Source organism: Bombina bombina, chromosome 3 (assembly GCF_027579735.1).
Source record: "Bombina bombina isolate aBomBom1 chromosome 3, aBomBom1.pri, whole genome shotgun sequence".
NCBI lineage: Eukaryota > Metazoa > Chordata > Amphibia > Anura > Bombinatoridae > Bombina > Bombina bombina.
The window spans coordinates 102,867,902-102,885,378 of NC_069501.1; the positions used below are offsets into that span (position 1 = coordinate 102,867,902).

Sequence of the window (17,477 nt, forward strand, 5' to 3'; positions counted from 1 at the left end):
CTTGCCAGTGAACACTATAAATCACTGGCAGTAGCACAGCTGCACTTTTTTTGCTGTCTGTGCATTTTTTTAGGGGTTCATTTTTGTTGTATTTTTTTTTAAAAACCCAAAGGCTCCTTTCAGAGCCATTTAGCTAATTTAATTTAAAGACTATTTAACCCCTAGCTTGCCAGTGTTCGCTATACATCACTGGCATTAGCATAGCTGTACTTTTTTGCTGTCTGTGCATTTTTTAGGGCTTAATTTTTGTTGTAATTTTTTAAAAACCCAAAGGCTCCTTTCAGAGCCATTTAGCTAATTTAATTTAAAAGAGTATTTAACCCCTAGCTTGCCAGTGATCGCTATAAATCACTGGCATTAGCATAGCTGTACTTTTTTGCGGTCTGTGCATTTTTTTAGGGGTTAATTTTTGTTGTTGTAATTTTTTAAAAACCCAAAGGCTCCTTTCAGAGCCATTTAGCTAATTTAATTTAAAGAGTATTTAACCCCTAGCTTGCCAGTGATCGCTATAAATCACTGGCATTAGCATAGCTGTACTTTTTTTAAAAAAACCCAAAGGCCATTTAGTTAGTTAATTAATTTTGGTTTTCTGTGAGATACAATAATGTCAAAGAAAACATATAGTGCTGAGGAGGCATATGCCATCCTTGCGTCAGAGTCAGATGCCTCTAAGTCTGACTCAGACCCCAATTTTGACCCTGCCATATGCTCAGATACATCATTAGATGCAGTCTCAACTGATAGTGATGTATCTGTGGCTGCTAGCCCCCCTGCTAGAAGGAGGCGTGTTGCTGCCATTGCCGCTGAAGAGTGGGTAACGCCTCATCTCCAGAGGCCAGATATCCCACCCTTCACAGCAAATGCTGGCATAAATATAGATGTGGCAGGTTTTAGCCCCCAACAGTTTCTGGAGGTGTTTCTGGGTGATGATGTATTGGGGAACATTGTCGCCCAAACTAATTTATATGCCCATCAGTACCGTGCTGCAAAGCCTGAAACATATTTGGCAAAGCAGCAATGGGCCCCCATCAATGTGCCAGAATACAAAAAATTCTGGGCATTGACTATGCTGATGGGCATCATAAAGAAACCCTCCGTTTGCTCCTACTGGAGCAGTAGCCCCATCTGCTCTACCCCCATTTTCTCCCAGAGTATGTCGAGGCAGAGGTATGAAATGATTCTTCATTTCATGCACTTCAGCGACAACAGCCTGTGCCCCCCTAGGGAGCATCCCCAATTTGACAGGCTGTATAAAATCCGCCCCCTGATTACCCACTTTTCTGCCAGGTTTGCAGAGGCTTATACACCTGGAAGGAATATATGCGTTGATGAATCCCTGATGAAGTATAAGGGAAGGCTGGGATTCAAGCAGTATATTCCTTCCAAGCGCTCCAGGTATGGGGTAAAGGTGTATAAGCTCTGTGAGAGTGAGACTGGGTATACTCAGGCCTTCCGGGTGTATGAGGGAAAGGATAGCCACCTTGACCCTCCAGGTTGCCCAGAACATATGGGAACCACTGGCAAGATTGTCTGGGACCTGATATTACCCCTAATGAACAAAGGGTATCACTTGTACTTAGACAATTTTTATACAAGTGTCCTTTTGTTCAAGCTACTGTATTGCTTTGATACAGCAGCTTGCGGTACTATTAAAAAGAACCGCACAGGTTTCCCAGGACAACTTGTACGCACCCGGCTACAAAGGGGGGAGACCTCAGCTCTGCGCCAAGAGGAGCTGTTGGCACTTAAGTACAGATACAAGAAGGATGTATACCTTCTTACCACCATCCACACAGAGAGGACGGTGGCGGTCTATGTACGTGGCAGAGCTGAGATAATAAGGAAGCCAGTGTGCATCAAGTCTTATAACCGGCATATGGGTGGGGTTGATCTGGCAGATCAGCTGCTGCAGCCCTACCTAATTATGCGGAAGACAAGGGCCTGGTACAAAAAGGTTGCAATCTACCTAATGCAGATTGCAACCCACAACGCTTTTTTGTTGTTCAAAAAAGCAAACCCCGGAATGAAACAGACTTTTTTACAATTTCAGCTCCAGATCATTTCGGGGATTTTGTACCATGATGCACCTGCTCCCCGGGCGGTGATGGGAGAGAGCAGAGTTGGGGCCACTCATTTTATTTTTAAAATCCCCCCTACTGCCGCAAAGCAGAGACCACAAAAAAAATGCAGAGTCTGTACCAAGAGGGGGCAGAGAAGGGACACTGTATATCACTGTCCTGATTGCCCTGGACAGCCTGGACTCTGCATTGGGGACTGCTTCAAGCGGTACCATACAATGGTCAATTTTTAAAAAATAAATACATTTGCTGTTATTTGTTTTTGTTATGTTTACTGTTAAATTTTTTGTTGTTATTTTTTTACTTTTAATGTGCCAGATTTTTACATTTCACTAATATATTTTTTTTTCTAAAATGGGGCTGTTCGTTTTTTTTTTTTTTTTACAAAAACCCCTGTCAAACCTATGCATGGGGGACAGGGTACGTCCGAAAAAAAAAAGGCAGTTAACGTCTGACGACGTACCCTGCACGTCCTCGGCTAAAGTGAGGCCTATCAGAAGAAATACTCTCACTTAATAACTAAAATCACAAGTCATAAAATTGTAACATAACCTTCCCAAAATCCTGGCAAACCTATGCATGGGGGGCATAGGTGTACTCAGGGTGCCTAGCAGAAAACAACCTGAAGTATTTTTTTGCACTAACTTACAACAGTCTCTCCTAAATCATAGTCAAAAAGCAATGTGTGTGTAAAAATGAAAATTGAAAAAATGCCACCATACACTTTCTCCAATTTTTTTGGCTAAAACGGTTGCTTCAAAGGCATCAAAGCACACCATATACAATACCTTGGGGTGTCAACATTTCAAAAATATGCACATTCATGGAAACAAATAAATTGGGGTATGTTAAAATACCCCCAAAAAGACAATAGGCAAAGAAAATATGTTAAATGTGAAAAAAAAATCACAAACGCATGTTGGACATTTGGCATTACACCCCCCGAACAAGCCAAGAAACTTATGCATAGGTGGTATCACTGTACTCAGGAGATGTTGGTGAACACATATTGGGGTCTTCTTTGGCAGTAACACATAACAGGAGCTGAGAATTCATGTCTAAATTACAATGTGTGTGAAAAATAACACAAAAAATGACTGCCCAATAGTTTGACAAAGACTGGTGGTTGAATTAGTGCATGGAAAGTGTTAAAATACCAGCATTTGAAATACCCTAGGGTGTCTACTTTTCAAAAATATATGGTTTGATGGCGGTAAATTACATTGGCCGGCTTCAGAAATGTCCTACATAGGACATGGGTGCATGGGATGTGAAAATTCCAAGTTGAAAAACTGGAATGCGCCCCATAAAATTAAGGCCTTTTAGCCCCCAGAGAACCCAACACACCTATACATGGGTGGTATCACTGTACTCAGGAGATGTTGTTGAATACATATTGAGTTTTTTTTTGGCAGTAACACATAACAGGGACTGAGAATATATGCCTAAAGTACAATGTGTGTGAAAAATAATGCAAAAAAATGACTACCTAAAAGTTTGACAAAGACTAGTGGTTGAATTAGTGCATGGAAAGTGTTAAAATACCAGCATTTGAAATAGCCTAGGGGGTGTCTACTTTTCAAAAATATATGGTTTGATGGGGGTAATTTACATTGACCAGCTTCAGAAATGTCCCAAATAGGACATGGGTGCATGATGTCAGATGTGAAAATTCCAAGTTGAAAAACTGGAATGCGCCCCCTAAAAATAAGGCCTTTTAGCCCCCAGAAAACCCAACACACCTATACATGGGTGGTATCACTGTACTCAGAAGATGTTGTTGAATACATATTGAGTTTTTTTTGGCAGTAACACATAACAGGCACTGAGAATATATGCCTAAAGTACAATGTGTGTGAAAAATAACACAAAAAAATGACTACCTAAAAGTTTGACAAAGACTTGTGGTTGAATTAGTGCATGGAAAGTGTTAAAATACCAGCATTTGAAATACCCTAGGGTGTCTATTTTTCAAAAATATATGGTTTGATGGGGGTAATTTACATTGGCCGGCTTCAGAAATGTCCCAAATAGGACATGGGTGCATGATGACAGATGTGAAAATTCCAAGTTGAAAAACTGGAATGCGCCCCCTAAAATTAAGGCCTTTTAGCCCCCAGAGAACCCGACACACCTATACATGGGTGGTATCACTGTACTCAGAAGATGTTGTTGAACACATATTGAGGTGTTTTTGGTCAGTAACATATAACAGGAACTGAGAATCCATGCCTAAAGTACAATGCGTGTGAAAAATAACACACCAAAATGACTACCCAAAAGTTTGACAAAGACTGGTGGTTGAATTAGTGCATGCAAAGTGTTAAAATACCAGCATTTGAAATACCCTAGGGTGTCTACTTTTTAAAAATATATGGTTTGATGGGGGTAATTTGCATTGTCCGGCTTCAGAAATGTCCCAAATAGGACATGGGTGCATGATGACAGATGTGAAAATTCCAAGTTAAAAAACTGGAATGCGCCCCCTAAACATAAGGCCTTTTAGCCCCCAGAGAACCCAACAGACCTATACATGGGTGGTATCACTGTACTCAGGAGATGCTGCTGAAGACATATTGGGGTGTTATTTGGCAGTAACCCTTAACGTTCTCAGTAAATGTATTCTTGAATTGCTATTTTGTCAAAAAATCACCACTTTTTTTTTTCAAACTTTGGCATAGATTGGTGGTAAAATAGTTGCATGGAAAGAGTCAAAATACCCCATGTTTAATACCTTAGGTTGTGTTCTGTTAAAAAATATATATATAAAAAGTCTGTGAAGAAATGTATATGCATCTCAGCTAGCTCACACTATATGCAATTTTCGGATTTAATTATATCTTTAGTTATGGGTGGCTACTATTTCATAGCTTTTTGCATAACATTGCTTATGTTTAGAAATTACCCACTACTATGTATATAAGGAGCTACCAACCCATTTACCAACAGGTCTAATGTAACATTATAAAACTTTTTCCATAGAGAATTCCTTTTTTCCCTCGCTTTTTGAAAATATTTTTCTGTTTTTAATGAATGTAAATAACTATGTTATCACTATGAATGTTTATTTAGTAATATTTGTTAAAGTGATCGTGTTATACCCTTGTTTGAAAATAGTCCTTTGTTGAAAAGGCATGCAGGCTAACTTTTTGGCCACTTAGGGTTAACACTATCATTTTGAATAAATAGCATGTATGGGAAGCAGCTGCTATCCCTGATGAAGTGCTCCCTGTGAGCAGGAAACACGTCGGAAGCAGCCTTTTTTCTCCCTGTGTGTATGGGTAACTACCATGGATTGTGCTTGTATATATTTTAAGGGATGAAATAAAGTCTTGTTTTTTACGGAAAATCAATTTTTTGTGCTGCCTGCATCTCTTCAATACCCCCCTTTGAATGAACTTGATATGTTACAGCGTAAGGGAAAACGCTACATTGGAGAATTTGCAATTTGGTGTAACTTTGTCTTTCTGGATTCTAATAATTGCTTGTGCAGTGTTCAATCAGTGAGCTAACAACCCGGTGTGCATAGCAATTTTGATAAGTTTGGACACAAGTTTAAACTTACCTGTTTACGGTGGAAAAAGAAGATACAAGTCGGAGCTGACATCTACCCTCCCTGCGGTGAGTAGGACCGGTGTTTTCATACTATTGTTTTTACAACTATACCGGTGTGGGTTTATATATAAAAACCGTAATATATGAAACAGCTATTTTGAAGTGGACACACTGAGTTTTAGTAAATAGCTCATTTACCAACTGTGATTTTGCAAAAGACTTACGGATACAAAGGTGATGAATGCATTTATTAAGTTCGTTATAAGAATTGATTTTTTTTTGCTACTGACATACATCTTTGAAAAAGTGAAACACAGTGTCTGATGGTTTCTAATGCACAGAAATATTTAGAAACACCCAAGCCTATTAAGCCTTTCCAAGTGTAAGACGGAGTTTTTTGTATGAATGTTGGTTATTATGAATATAAATATGCCTTCCTTAGATAAGATTCAAGCTTCCTATCTAAAGGATCCTTAAAGGAAGTACTATCTTCCATAGGAATAGTGGTACGTTTAGCAAGAGTAGAAATAGCCCCATCAACTTTGGGGATTTTTTCCAAAAACTCTATAGAATTTGCTGGTAAAGGATAGAATTTTTTAAACCTTGAAGAAGGAATATAAGAAGTACCTGGCTTATTCCATTCCTTAGAAATCATATCAGAAATAGCCTCAGGAATAGGAAAAAGTAATTAACACTTCTTTTAATAAAGAACGCATATACTCAATTTTAAATAAATAAATAGATTTGTCAGTGTCAATGTCTGAGGAAGGATCTTCTGTATCAGATAGATACTCATCAGAAGAGGATAAATTATTATGTTGTTGGTCATTTGAAATTTCATCAACTGAATGAGAAGTTTTAAAAGACCTTTTACGTTTATTAGAAGGTGGAAATGCAGACAAAGCCTTCAAAATAGAATCAGAAACAAATTCTTAAAAATTCATAGGTATATCATGTACATTAGAAGTTGAAGGAACTGCAACTGGCAATGTGCTATTACTGATGGACACACTATCTGCATGTAAAAGTTTATCATGACAACTATTACAAATGACATTCGGCGAAATAATTTCCACAATTTTACAAAAAATGCACTTAGCTTTGGTAGAACCGATGTCAGGCAGCAACGTTCCAGCAGAAACTTCTGAGGCAGGATCAGATTGAGATATCTTGCAAAATGTAAAAGAAAAAACAGCATATAAAGCAAAATTATCAATTTCCTTATATGACAGTTTCAGGAATGGGAAAAAATGCAAATAGCATAGTCCTCTGATAGAGAAAAAAGGCAAGAGGCAAACATCAATGGGGTATTGAAATAATGAAAAAGTTTGGTGCCAAGTATGATGCACAATGTAACTGAAAACCTTTTTGGCGCCTATAATAACCGGAAATGACACATTTGCGTCACTAATGACACAACCGTGTGTAACGCTTCGGCGTCAACTATGACGCCGGAAATGACGAAGTTGCGTCATAAACGTATTTTTTGCGCCAAAAATGACGCAATAAAGTTTAGCATTTGGCGCACTCGCAGGCCTAATACCGCCCGCAATTTGCAAGAAGTAGTTTATTGGAAAAAAGACTAAACCCCAGGTAAGAAAATTTTTTCTTAAAAAATGTATATATTCCCCAAATATGAAACTGACAGTCTGCAGAAGGAAATACATGAACCTGACTCAAGGCAAATATAAGTACAATACATATATTTAGAACTTTATATAAATGCATAAAGTGCCAAACCATAGCTGAGGTGTCTTAAAGGGATAGTATACACTCATTTTCATATAACTGCATGTAATAGACACTACTATAAAGAATAAGATGCACAGATACTGATATAAAAATCCAGTATAAAATGGTTTAAAAACGTACTTAGAAGCTTTCAGTTTAACTCTGTTGAAAAGGCAGTTGGAAGGCAGTTGGAAAGCCCACTGCAAGTGGGAAATAAGACACCCCCCCTCCCCCTTCTTTTGCATATGAAAAGACCCTTTACACAAACAGGAGCAAGCTGGAGAAGGTAGCTGACGGTATTCAAATAAAACTTTGGGGCTTGGTTAGGAGTCTGAAAATCAGAGCAATGTTATTTAAAAATAAGCAAAACTATACATTTTAAAAAAAAAACAAAAAACTTTATGGGCTTTATAAATAGAGCATCTACAAAACATTTATGCAAAGAAAAAATGAGTGTATAATGGCCCTTTAAGTAATAAAAAGCATACTAACCAAAAGACACCCATCCACATATAGCAGATAGCCAAACCAGTACTGAAACAGTTATTAGTAGAGGTAATGGTAAATTGAGAGTATATCGTCGATCTGAAAAGGGAGGTAGGAGATTAATCTCTACGACCGATAACAGAGAACCTATGAAATAGACCCCCGTTAGGGAAATCATTGTATTCAATAAGTGATACTCTCTTCACGTCCCTCTGACATTCGCTGTACTTTGAGAGGAATCGGGCTTCATCAATGCTGAGAAGCGCATATCAACATAGAAATCTTAGCACAAACTTACTTAACCACCTCCATAGGAAGCAAAGTTTGTAAAACTGAATTGTGGGTGTGGTGAGGGGTGTTTTTATAGGCATTTTGAGCTCTGGGAAACTTTGCCTCTCCTGGTAGGATTGTATATCCCATAAGTCACTAGCTCATGGACTCTTGCCAATTACATGAAAGAAATGTTAAATATTTACCAGCTTACTCTTTTTTTTACCCTGTGTCACCCTATAATAGGTAACAGAGGAAAGAAAGGATTTGGATGGCACTTTTAAATTGACTGCATTTGTGCTGAGTACCCTAAAAGGCCATGATACCCAAATGTTGAAACACTTGAAAGTGATGCATCATAACTGTAAAAGGCTGACTAGAAAATATCACCTGAGCATCTCTATGTAAAAAAGAAAGATATTTTAACTCAAAATTTCCTAAGTATTCACACCCCATTGTAAAATACTTTAAGCAGCAAATCAGTATTCCTGTCCTGGGACCAGCAAGGGAGTGAGCCTCATGCACACTCATATTTCCCTATTCAGTTTAAGGATGCTTACTATAAAATCTCATGAGAGTTAAGTTAAATCTCATGAGATCACAGTAAGAGTTCATGACCTCAGCACTGTTGATGCCGATTGGCTGCTGTTCATTTCTTTATTTTTTACCTGCAGCTGGGTAGTAACTGTACTTATTCTGGTGAGCTGAGACAAATTGTGAGGTGAAATATCTTCCTTTCTTACAAAGAGATGTTCAGGTTATATTTTCCTGTCAGCTTTTTACAGTTATTCCGCATCAGTTTTAAGTGATTTAGCATATGAGCATTATGTCCCTTTAAGAATTATTTTTTCTTTGCTCCCTTACCCAATTCCCATGCATAGTGCTGTATGTCATGTGATGGTTAATTAACACAGTGCAGAGAGTTAAAAGGGACAGTAAACCCCTTGTTTAGCTATCTGTAATGAAACATCTTTGCAATACATTTTTATTATTTATTTTGACTGTAATTTAGCTCTGAAAATTGAGGATTTCCTAATTCTCAGAATATGAAATGCATTTGACTTCCATATAGACTAACCACATCTGTGCCTAAATTGTTTTTAACTGATAACAAATGCAAACTAATGAATTGTACACTAACATTATGACGTTGTCTAACCTGCTTAAGCCTGGATTGTAGTAAAATGGATGTCAATTTGTTAAAACAAAAAGTTTAGATTTAGATAAATGTCTTAATTACAAATTATTTACTGTCCCTTTAATGAGCTCTGCAAAAAAAAATCACAGTGGCTAACAAAGTAAAATAGGGATGGTCTGGTTCCTGCTACTGAAAAAACAGTAAGGGCTGTGTGCTACTGATAGAAAAACTCAACTGTCAAAAAGAGGTCACAGTTATAGCCTTGAGCAGTGAAGCCAACCTCCTAATAGATGGGTCCTCAGGTCAATAGTCTAGAAGGGGCACATACATATATCTATCTACGGAGTAACAAATATTGGTAAAACGTCCAGTTTTAGGTAAAGTTGCAGGACACACTGTCTGCTGTTCTTTCCTCCAGTGAGCTTTTTTTTTTTGAGTTGTGGTCACCTTATTTGAAGACCCACCAGAAGTCCCAATGCCCATGTTTTTATTTCCACCTTTTCCAGGGCCACAGAAAACAAGGGCCCACATTCTTTGTTCTGATTTGTCTTGGGGGCTGCAAACAATAGTGCAGAGGGCTACCAGTGAGTCATCTTTGTTCTAGAGCAATCTATAAAAGTCTTAGCATGAGTACGCAGCATTTACACTCGTCCACTCAATGTCAAACAAGGCAAAAAGGCTGGGTTTTTTTTTTACACTGCCCATGTCAATTTCCAGCCCTGTATGTGTGTGTATAAGTAGTTCAAAATGTAAACTAGCACCAGCAGTACTGGTTTTGTCCTCCTTATTAACCTTCACTGGTTGAAAAGAACAACTGCCTCTGCTTTACTGGTGGAAACAAGAATATGAAATGAAAACATCTATTTATTCAGGAGTAGAGCACTTTTGTTTTTTAATTATAATCACTAATATATTTTAAAATGTCCTTTCAGTGAAGCAAAGAAAAAGTGGACTAAAATGTCATTTTGTTTGTACAAATTAAACTTGCATGATTCACAAACAGCATGTCATTTTAAGATACTTAAATTAACTTCTATTTTCAAATGTGTTTTTTTCTCTTTGTATCCAGTGTTGAAAAATACACACATATACTACACTAGTGGGTGCTAGCTGCTGATTGGTGCCGGTGCACATTTTTCTCTTCCGATTGGCTAACTAGATGTGTTGAGCTAGCTGCCAGTAGTGCAATTCTGTTTCTTCAGGATAAAAAGATAACGAAGCAAATTTGATAATAGAAGTAAATTAAAAAGTTGTTTACAATTGTATGTTCTATATAAATCATGAAATACAATTTTGGGTTTTCTGTCCCTTTAAAACAAACATGAGCCTATATGATATGTGATGTACACAAATGACCAATACAAATATATATATATACCTCCTTTTTATACTGGTCTCTTTCAGTACAACTTGCATCTAGCTGCCTGAACACCGTATCAAGCTGCACAGCCATCTCATCCACTTGACTTTCACTGTTGTCAGCTGCTGCTTTCAAACCTTTTGCGTCATCTTCTGATTTTAATTTCTGCAGAGTCTCACATTGTACTTTCAATCTGTTTATTTCTTTCAGTGCTTGCTCATACAGTGAAGCCAGCTGCTTAGTCTGAGTTCCATTTATGTTTAAAGGATATTCTTCAGTCTGTATCGACTGATGAGAAACTTCCTTTTTCACTTCTTTGTTTTGCATTTCAGTTAGCTGTTCCTCAAGACCTCTCATTTTTACTTTCAGGTCCTCACAAAGTTTTTTATAGTTTACTTTCCCTTGAACGGCTGTATGTGCTGGACTCTGATGACTAGGGCATTGGTTTTCAGAGTTTTCCTGGTGTGCTCCAGTTCCATTGCAATGGCTGTAAACAGGGACATCTGCTGACGTCTGGTTTTCTCTCCTGGTAATATCATCAATTGTATCTTTTTCCTTTTTAATAAACAAGGGAGCTACTTCTGTTTGGGTAGCTACTGCAGAGGTGTCTTCCATAGCAGGGACATTATTTGTCTCCAAATCAGCACAGCCCTCTAAGGGAACAGGGCAAAGTTCTTTATTGTTTTCTTTCTTGAGACTTTTAGGTTTGGGTGTGCTGTTCGCTTCAAGTATGATTACATCCCCTTCATCACAATCATCACAATCATCAATGTCAGGGACTTCGATAGGTTCTGATTCAGTAACCTTTGACTTCTTAGCTTGTACAGGAGACTCTTCAGTAACAACCCAACGCTTGGTTCTAAAAACAATATTAAAAGTCTTATATCAATCTAGCATTAAGAGAATGTTTACATGATATAAAATGATATATTTTAATATTTCATGAATCTGTAAAGTAGTGAGACTTGTGGATTACAAAGAGGAATCTGTCCAACTGTATCTGCAAACAAGGTAAAGGGATAGAAAGGTTAAAACTGAAATGAGCATGCTGGCATTTAAATTTTAACTAGATGCATTATTGCAATATTCTTCCAGCAAAAATGCTGCTAGTTAAAGCTACTACTGTTTTAAGCGGCATACACACATACCCTGTAAGTACCCAATGCACAAGCATTCAAACACCACACCACCTCAGAGTCAGCAGCGGATTGTATGTGACAAATTTTAAGTCACGGACGTAGCTCTCTAAGCAGGAATGGTGTTCAAATCATCTAGTCCCACACAGCATATGTGCGTATGCCACTAAAACAGAAATTACTAAAAGCATTTTTGCTAATGGAAGTATATTGCAAAAATGCTATTTAAAATTTAAGTTGATTAATGGACAATGTAATTATGACCTTTCTATGCCTTTAAGCCATTTTTAAAGGGACATTGCACACTAAAATTATCTTTATTTTAATACTACATGCCTATTGTCTATCTAGATAATTTTGTCAATAACTGTAAATATTTTAAATTATTTTTACTACCTTCACGCTAAACTCCTCCAGCCAAGACTTGGTTAGTAAGAATCAAACTTATGTTTGAAAAGGAAAAGAGAAGAAACTCTTGTAGCAGAAAAGATGGCCAAAAGGAATAAAACCTTCAAAGAAAGCAGCTTAATATCCACCTAAAGCATTGGTTCAAAAGGAGGAGACAGCAAAACCCTTAACACCAAGTTAAGAAATCAGCTTGATTACAGGTTTAATACGAACCAAAGCCTGAAAAAAAACATGAATATCAGGAATATTAGCAATCTTCCTATAAAACCCTGAAAAAATAAAAATCTGCCCCTTCAGAGAACTGGCAGATAAACCCTTATCCAGACCATTCTGTAGAAACTGCAGAATCCTAGGAAATCTGAAAGAATGCCAGGAAAAAATGTGAAGCATACACCAAGAAATAAAGGCCTTCCAGACCTAATGATAAATGTTCCTAGTTACAGGCTTACAGGTCTGAATTAAGGTTTCAATCACTGTATCAAAGAAACCTCTATGTCTAATGATTAACAATTCAATTTCCATGCCATCAAGTTTAGAGAATTGAAAAAACAAATTATGCTTACCTGATACTGTAATTTCATTTCCATCGAGGGGAGGAGAGTCCATGGCTTCATTCATTACTATTGGGAATTAAGAACCTGGCCACCAGGAGGAGGCAAAGACACCCCAGTCAAAGGCTTAAATACCTCCTCCACTTGCCTCATCCCCCAGTCATCCTGCCGAGGGAACCAGGAACAGTAGGAGAAATATCAGGGTATAAAAGGTGCCAGAAGATTAAATTTAGGTCCGCCAACAAGGAGATACAGGCAGGAACCGTGGACTCTCCTCCCCTCAATAAAAATGAAATGATCAGGTAAGCATAATTTATGTTTTCCATCTAAAGAGGAGGAGAGTAAACGGCTTTATTCATTACTATTGGGAACATATACCCAAGCTCTAGAGGACACTGAATGAAACCGGGAGGGTAAAAAGGCAGACCCTAAACGGAGGGCACCACAGCCTGCAAAATCTCTCAACCAAAAACAGCTTCCGCAGAAGCAAAAATGTCAAACTTGTAAAACTTTGTAAAAGTGTGTAAGGAGGACAAGGTAGCCACCTTACAAATTTGCTCCATAGAGGCCTCATTCTTGAAGGCCCAAGACAAAGCCACAGCTCTAGTTGAATGAGCCGTGATCCTCTGAGGAGGCGTATGTCCTGCTGTCTCATAAGCCAAGCGACTCAAGCTCCTCAACCAAAAAGACAAAGAAGTAGCAGAGGCCCCTTGCCCTTCCCAGAATACCCCACAAAGAGATGTAGACTGTCTGAAATCCTTTGACGCCTGAAGATAGAACTTCAAGGCAAGAACCGCATCCAAGTTATGAAGTAACCTCTCCTTAGAAGAAGGGTTAGGACACAAGGAAGGAACAACTATTTCCTGATTGATGTTACGGTTAGACACCACCTTAGCGAGAAACCCTAACCCAGTGCGAAGAACAGCCTTATCCGCATGAAACACCAGATAAGGAGGGTCACTTTGCAAGGCAGCTAGCTCAGATACTCTGCGCGCTGATGCAATAGCCAACAGGAAGAGAACCTTCCAGGACAAAATCTTAATGTCAATGGAATGCATAGGTTCAAACGGAACCCTCTGCAAGACCTTAAAGGGACACTGAACCCAATTTTTTTCTTTTGTGATTCAGAGCATGGAATTTTCTAATTTACTCCTATTATCAAATTTTCTTCATTCTCTTGGTATCTTTATTTGAAATGTAAGAATGTAAGTTTAGATGCCGGCCCATTTTTGGTGAACAACCCGGGTTGTTCTTGCTGATTGGTGGATAAATTCATCCACCAATAAAAAAGTGCTGTCCAGAGTTCTGAACCCCAAAAAAACATAATTTATGTAAGAACTTACCTGATAAATTCATTTCTTTCATATTAGCAAGAGTCCATGAGCTAGTGACGTATGGGATATACATTCCTACCAGGAGGGGCAAAGTTTCCCAAACCTCAAAATGCCTATAAATACACCCCTCACCACACCCACAAATCAGTTTAACGTATAACCAAGAAGTGGGGTGATAAGAAAAAAGTGCGAAAGCATAAAAAACAAGGAATTGGAATAATTGTGCTTTATACAAAAAAATCATAACCACCACAAAAAAGGGTGGGCCTCATGGACTCTTGCTAATATGAAAGAAATTAATTTATCAGGTAAGTTCTTACATAAATTATGTTTTCTTTCATGTAATTAGCAAGAGTCCATGAGCTAGTGACGTATGGGATAATGACTACCCAAGATGTGGATCTTCCACGCAAGAGTCACTAGAGAGGGAGGGATAAAATAAAGACAGCCAATTCCGCTGAAAAAAATCCACACCCAAAACAAAGTTTAAATCTTATAATGAAAAAAACTGAAATTATAAGCAGAAGAATCAAACTGAAACAGCTGCCTGAAGTACTTTTCTACCAAAAACTGCTTCAGAAGAAGAAAACACATCAAAATGGTAGAATTTAGTAAAAGTATGCAAAGAAGACCAAGTGGCTGCTTTGCAAATCTGATCAACTGAAGCTTCATTCCTAAACGCCCAGGAAGTAGAAACTGACCTAGTAGAATGAGCTGTAATCCTTTGAGGCGGAGTTTTACCCGACTCGACATAAGCATGATGAATCAAAGATTTTAACCAAGATGCCAAAGAAATGGCAGAAGCCTTCTGACCTTTCTAGAACCAGAAAAGATAACAAATAGACTAGAAGTCTTTCGGAAAACCTTAGTAGCTTCAACATAATATCTCAAAGCTCTAACTACATCCAAAGAATGCAACGACTTTTCCTTAGAATTCTTAGGATTAGGACACAATGAAGGAACCACAATTTCTCTACTAATGTTGTTAGAATTCACAACCTTAGGTAAAAATTTAAAAGAAGTTCGCAACACCGCCTTATCCTGATGAAAAATCAGAAAAGGAGACTCACAAGAAAGAGCAGATAATTCAGAAACTCTTCTAGCAGAAGAGATGGCCAAAAGAAACAAAACTTTCCAAGAAAGTAATTTAATGTCCAGCGAATGCATAGGTTCAAATGGAGGAGCTTGAATAGCCCCCAGAACCAAATTCAAACTCCAAGGAGGAGAAATTGACTTAATAACAGGTTTTATACGAGCCAAAGCTTGTACAAAACAATGAATATCAGGAAGACTAGCAATCTTTCTGTGAAAAAGAACAGAAAGAGCAGAGATTTGTCCTTTCAAGGAACTTGCAGACAAACCTTTATCCAAACCATCCTGAAGAAACTGTAAAATTCTAGGAATTCTAAAAGAATGCCAAGAAAAATGATGAGAAAAACACCAAGAAATGTAAATCTTCCAGACTCGATAATATATCTTCCTAGATACAGTTTTACGAGCCTGTAACATAGTATTAATCACAGAGTCAGAGAAACCTCTATGACTGAGAATCAAGCGTTCAATCTCCATACCTTCAAATTTAAGGATTTGAGATCCTGATGGAAAAAAGGACCTTGCGATAGAAGGTCTGGTCTTAACGGAAGAGTCCATGGTTGGCAAGTGACCATCCGGACAAGATCTGCATACCAAAACCTGTCAGGCCATGCTGGAGCCACCAGCAGAACAAACGAGCACTCCTTTAGAATCTTGGAAATCACTTTTGGAAGAAGAACTAGAGGCGGAAAGATATAGGCAGGATGATACTTCCAAGGAAGTGACAATGCATCCACTGCCTCCGCTTGAGGATCCCTGGATCTGGACAGATACCTGGGAAGCTTCTTGTTTAGATGAGAAGCCATCAGATCTATTTCTGAAAGTCCCCACATTTGAACAATCTGAAGAAATACCTCTGGGTGAAGAGACCATTCGTCTGGATGTAACGTTTGGCGACTGAGAAAATCTGCTTCCCAATTGTCTATACCTGGGATATGAACCGCAGAAATTAGAAAGGAGCTGGATTCCGCCCATACCAGTATTCAAGATACTTCTTTCATAGCCAGAGGACTGTGAGTCCCTCCTTGATGATTGACATATGCCACGGTTGTGACATTGTCCGTCTGAAAACAAATGAACGACTCTCTCTTTAGAAGAGGCCATGACTGAAGAGCTCTGAAAATTGCACGGAGTTCCAAAATGTTGATTGGTAATCTCACCTCCTGAGAATCCCAAACCCCTTGTGCTGTCAGAGACCCCCAAACAGCTCCCCAACCTGTCAGACTTGCATCTGTTGAAATCACAGTCCAGGTCGGAAGAACAAAAGAAGCCCCCTGAACTAAACGATGGTGGTCTGTCCACCACGTCAGAGAGTGTCGTACAATCGGTTTTAAAGATATTAATTGAGATATCTTTGTATAATCCCTGCACCACTGGTTCAGCATACAGAGCTGAAGAGGTCGCATGTGAAAACGAGCAAAGGGGATCGCGTCCGATGCAGCAGTCATAAGAACTAGAATTTCCATGCATAAGGCTACCGAAGGGAATGATTGAGACTGAAGGTTTCGACAAGCTGAAACCAATTTAGACGTCTCTTGTCTGTCAGAGACAGAGTCATGGACACTGAATCTATCTGGAAACCTAAAAAGGTTACCCTTGTCTGAGGAATCAATGAACTTTTTGGTAAATTGATCCTCCAACCATGTTCTCGAAGAAACAATACAAGTCGATTCGTATGAGATTCTGCTAAATGTGAAGACTGAGCAAGTACCAAGATATCGTTACAAATAAGGAAATACCACAATACCCTGTTCGCTGATTACAGAGAGAAGGGCACCGAGAACCTTTGTAAAAATCCTTGGAGCTGTTGCTAGACCAAACGGCAGAGCCACAAACTGGTAATGCTTGTCTAGGAAAGAGAATCTCAGAAACTGATAGTGATCTGGATGAATCGGAATATGCAGATATGCATCCTGTAAATCTATTGTGGACATATAATGCCCTTGCTGAACAAAAGGCAGAATAGTCCTTATAGTTACCATTTTGAATGTTGGTATCCTTACATAATGATTCAATATTTTTAAATCCAGAACTGGTCTGAAGGAATTCTCCTTCTTTGGTATAATGAAAAGATTTGAGTAAAACCCCAGCCCCTGTTCCAGAACTGGAACTGGCATAATTACTCCAGCCAACTCTAGATCTGAAACACATTTCAGAAATGCTTGAGCCTTCACTGGATTTACTGGGACACGGGAAAGAAAAAATCTTCTTGCAGGAGGCCTTATCTTGAAGCCTATTCTGTACCCTTGTGAAACAATGTTCTGAATCCAAAGATTGTGAATCGAATTGATCCAAATTTCTTTGAAAAATCGTAATCTGCCCCCTACCAGCTGAGCTG

The 17,477-nt window shown here is 38.5% G+C and overlaps 1 protein-coding gene across 1 annotated transcript in view; it reads right to left on the bottom strand.

The window, feature by feature from the left end:
* The window catches only part of MORC3 (MORC family CW-type zinc finger 3), a 340,436-nt gene that overhangs the window by 26,864 nt on the left and 296,095 nt on the right, over positions 1-17,477 (bottom strand). The window contains exon 15 of the mRNA XM_053705944.1: positions 10,637-11,477. Coding sequence (XP_053561919.1) covers positions 10,637-11,477 — 841 coding nt within the window. The remainder of the gene's footprint in view (positions 1-10,636; positions 11,478-17,477) is intronic.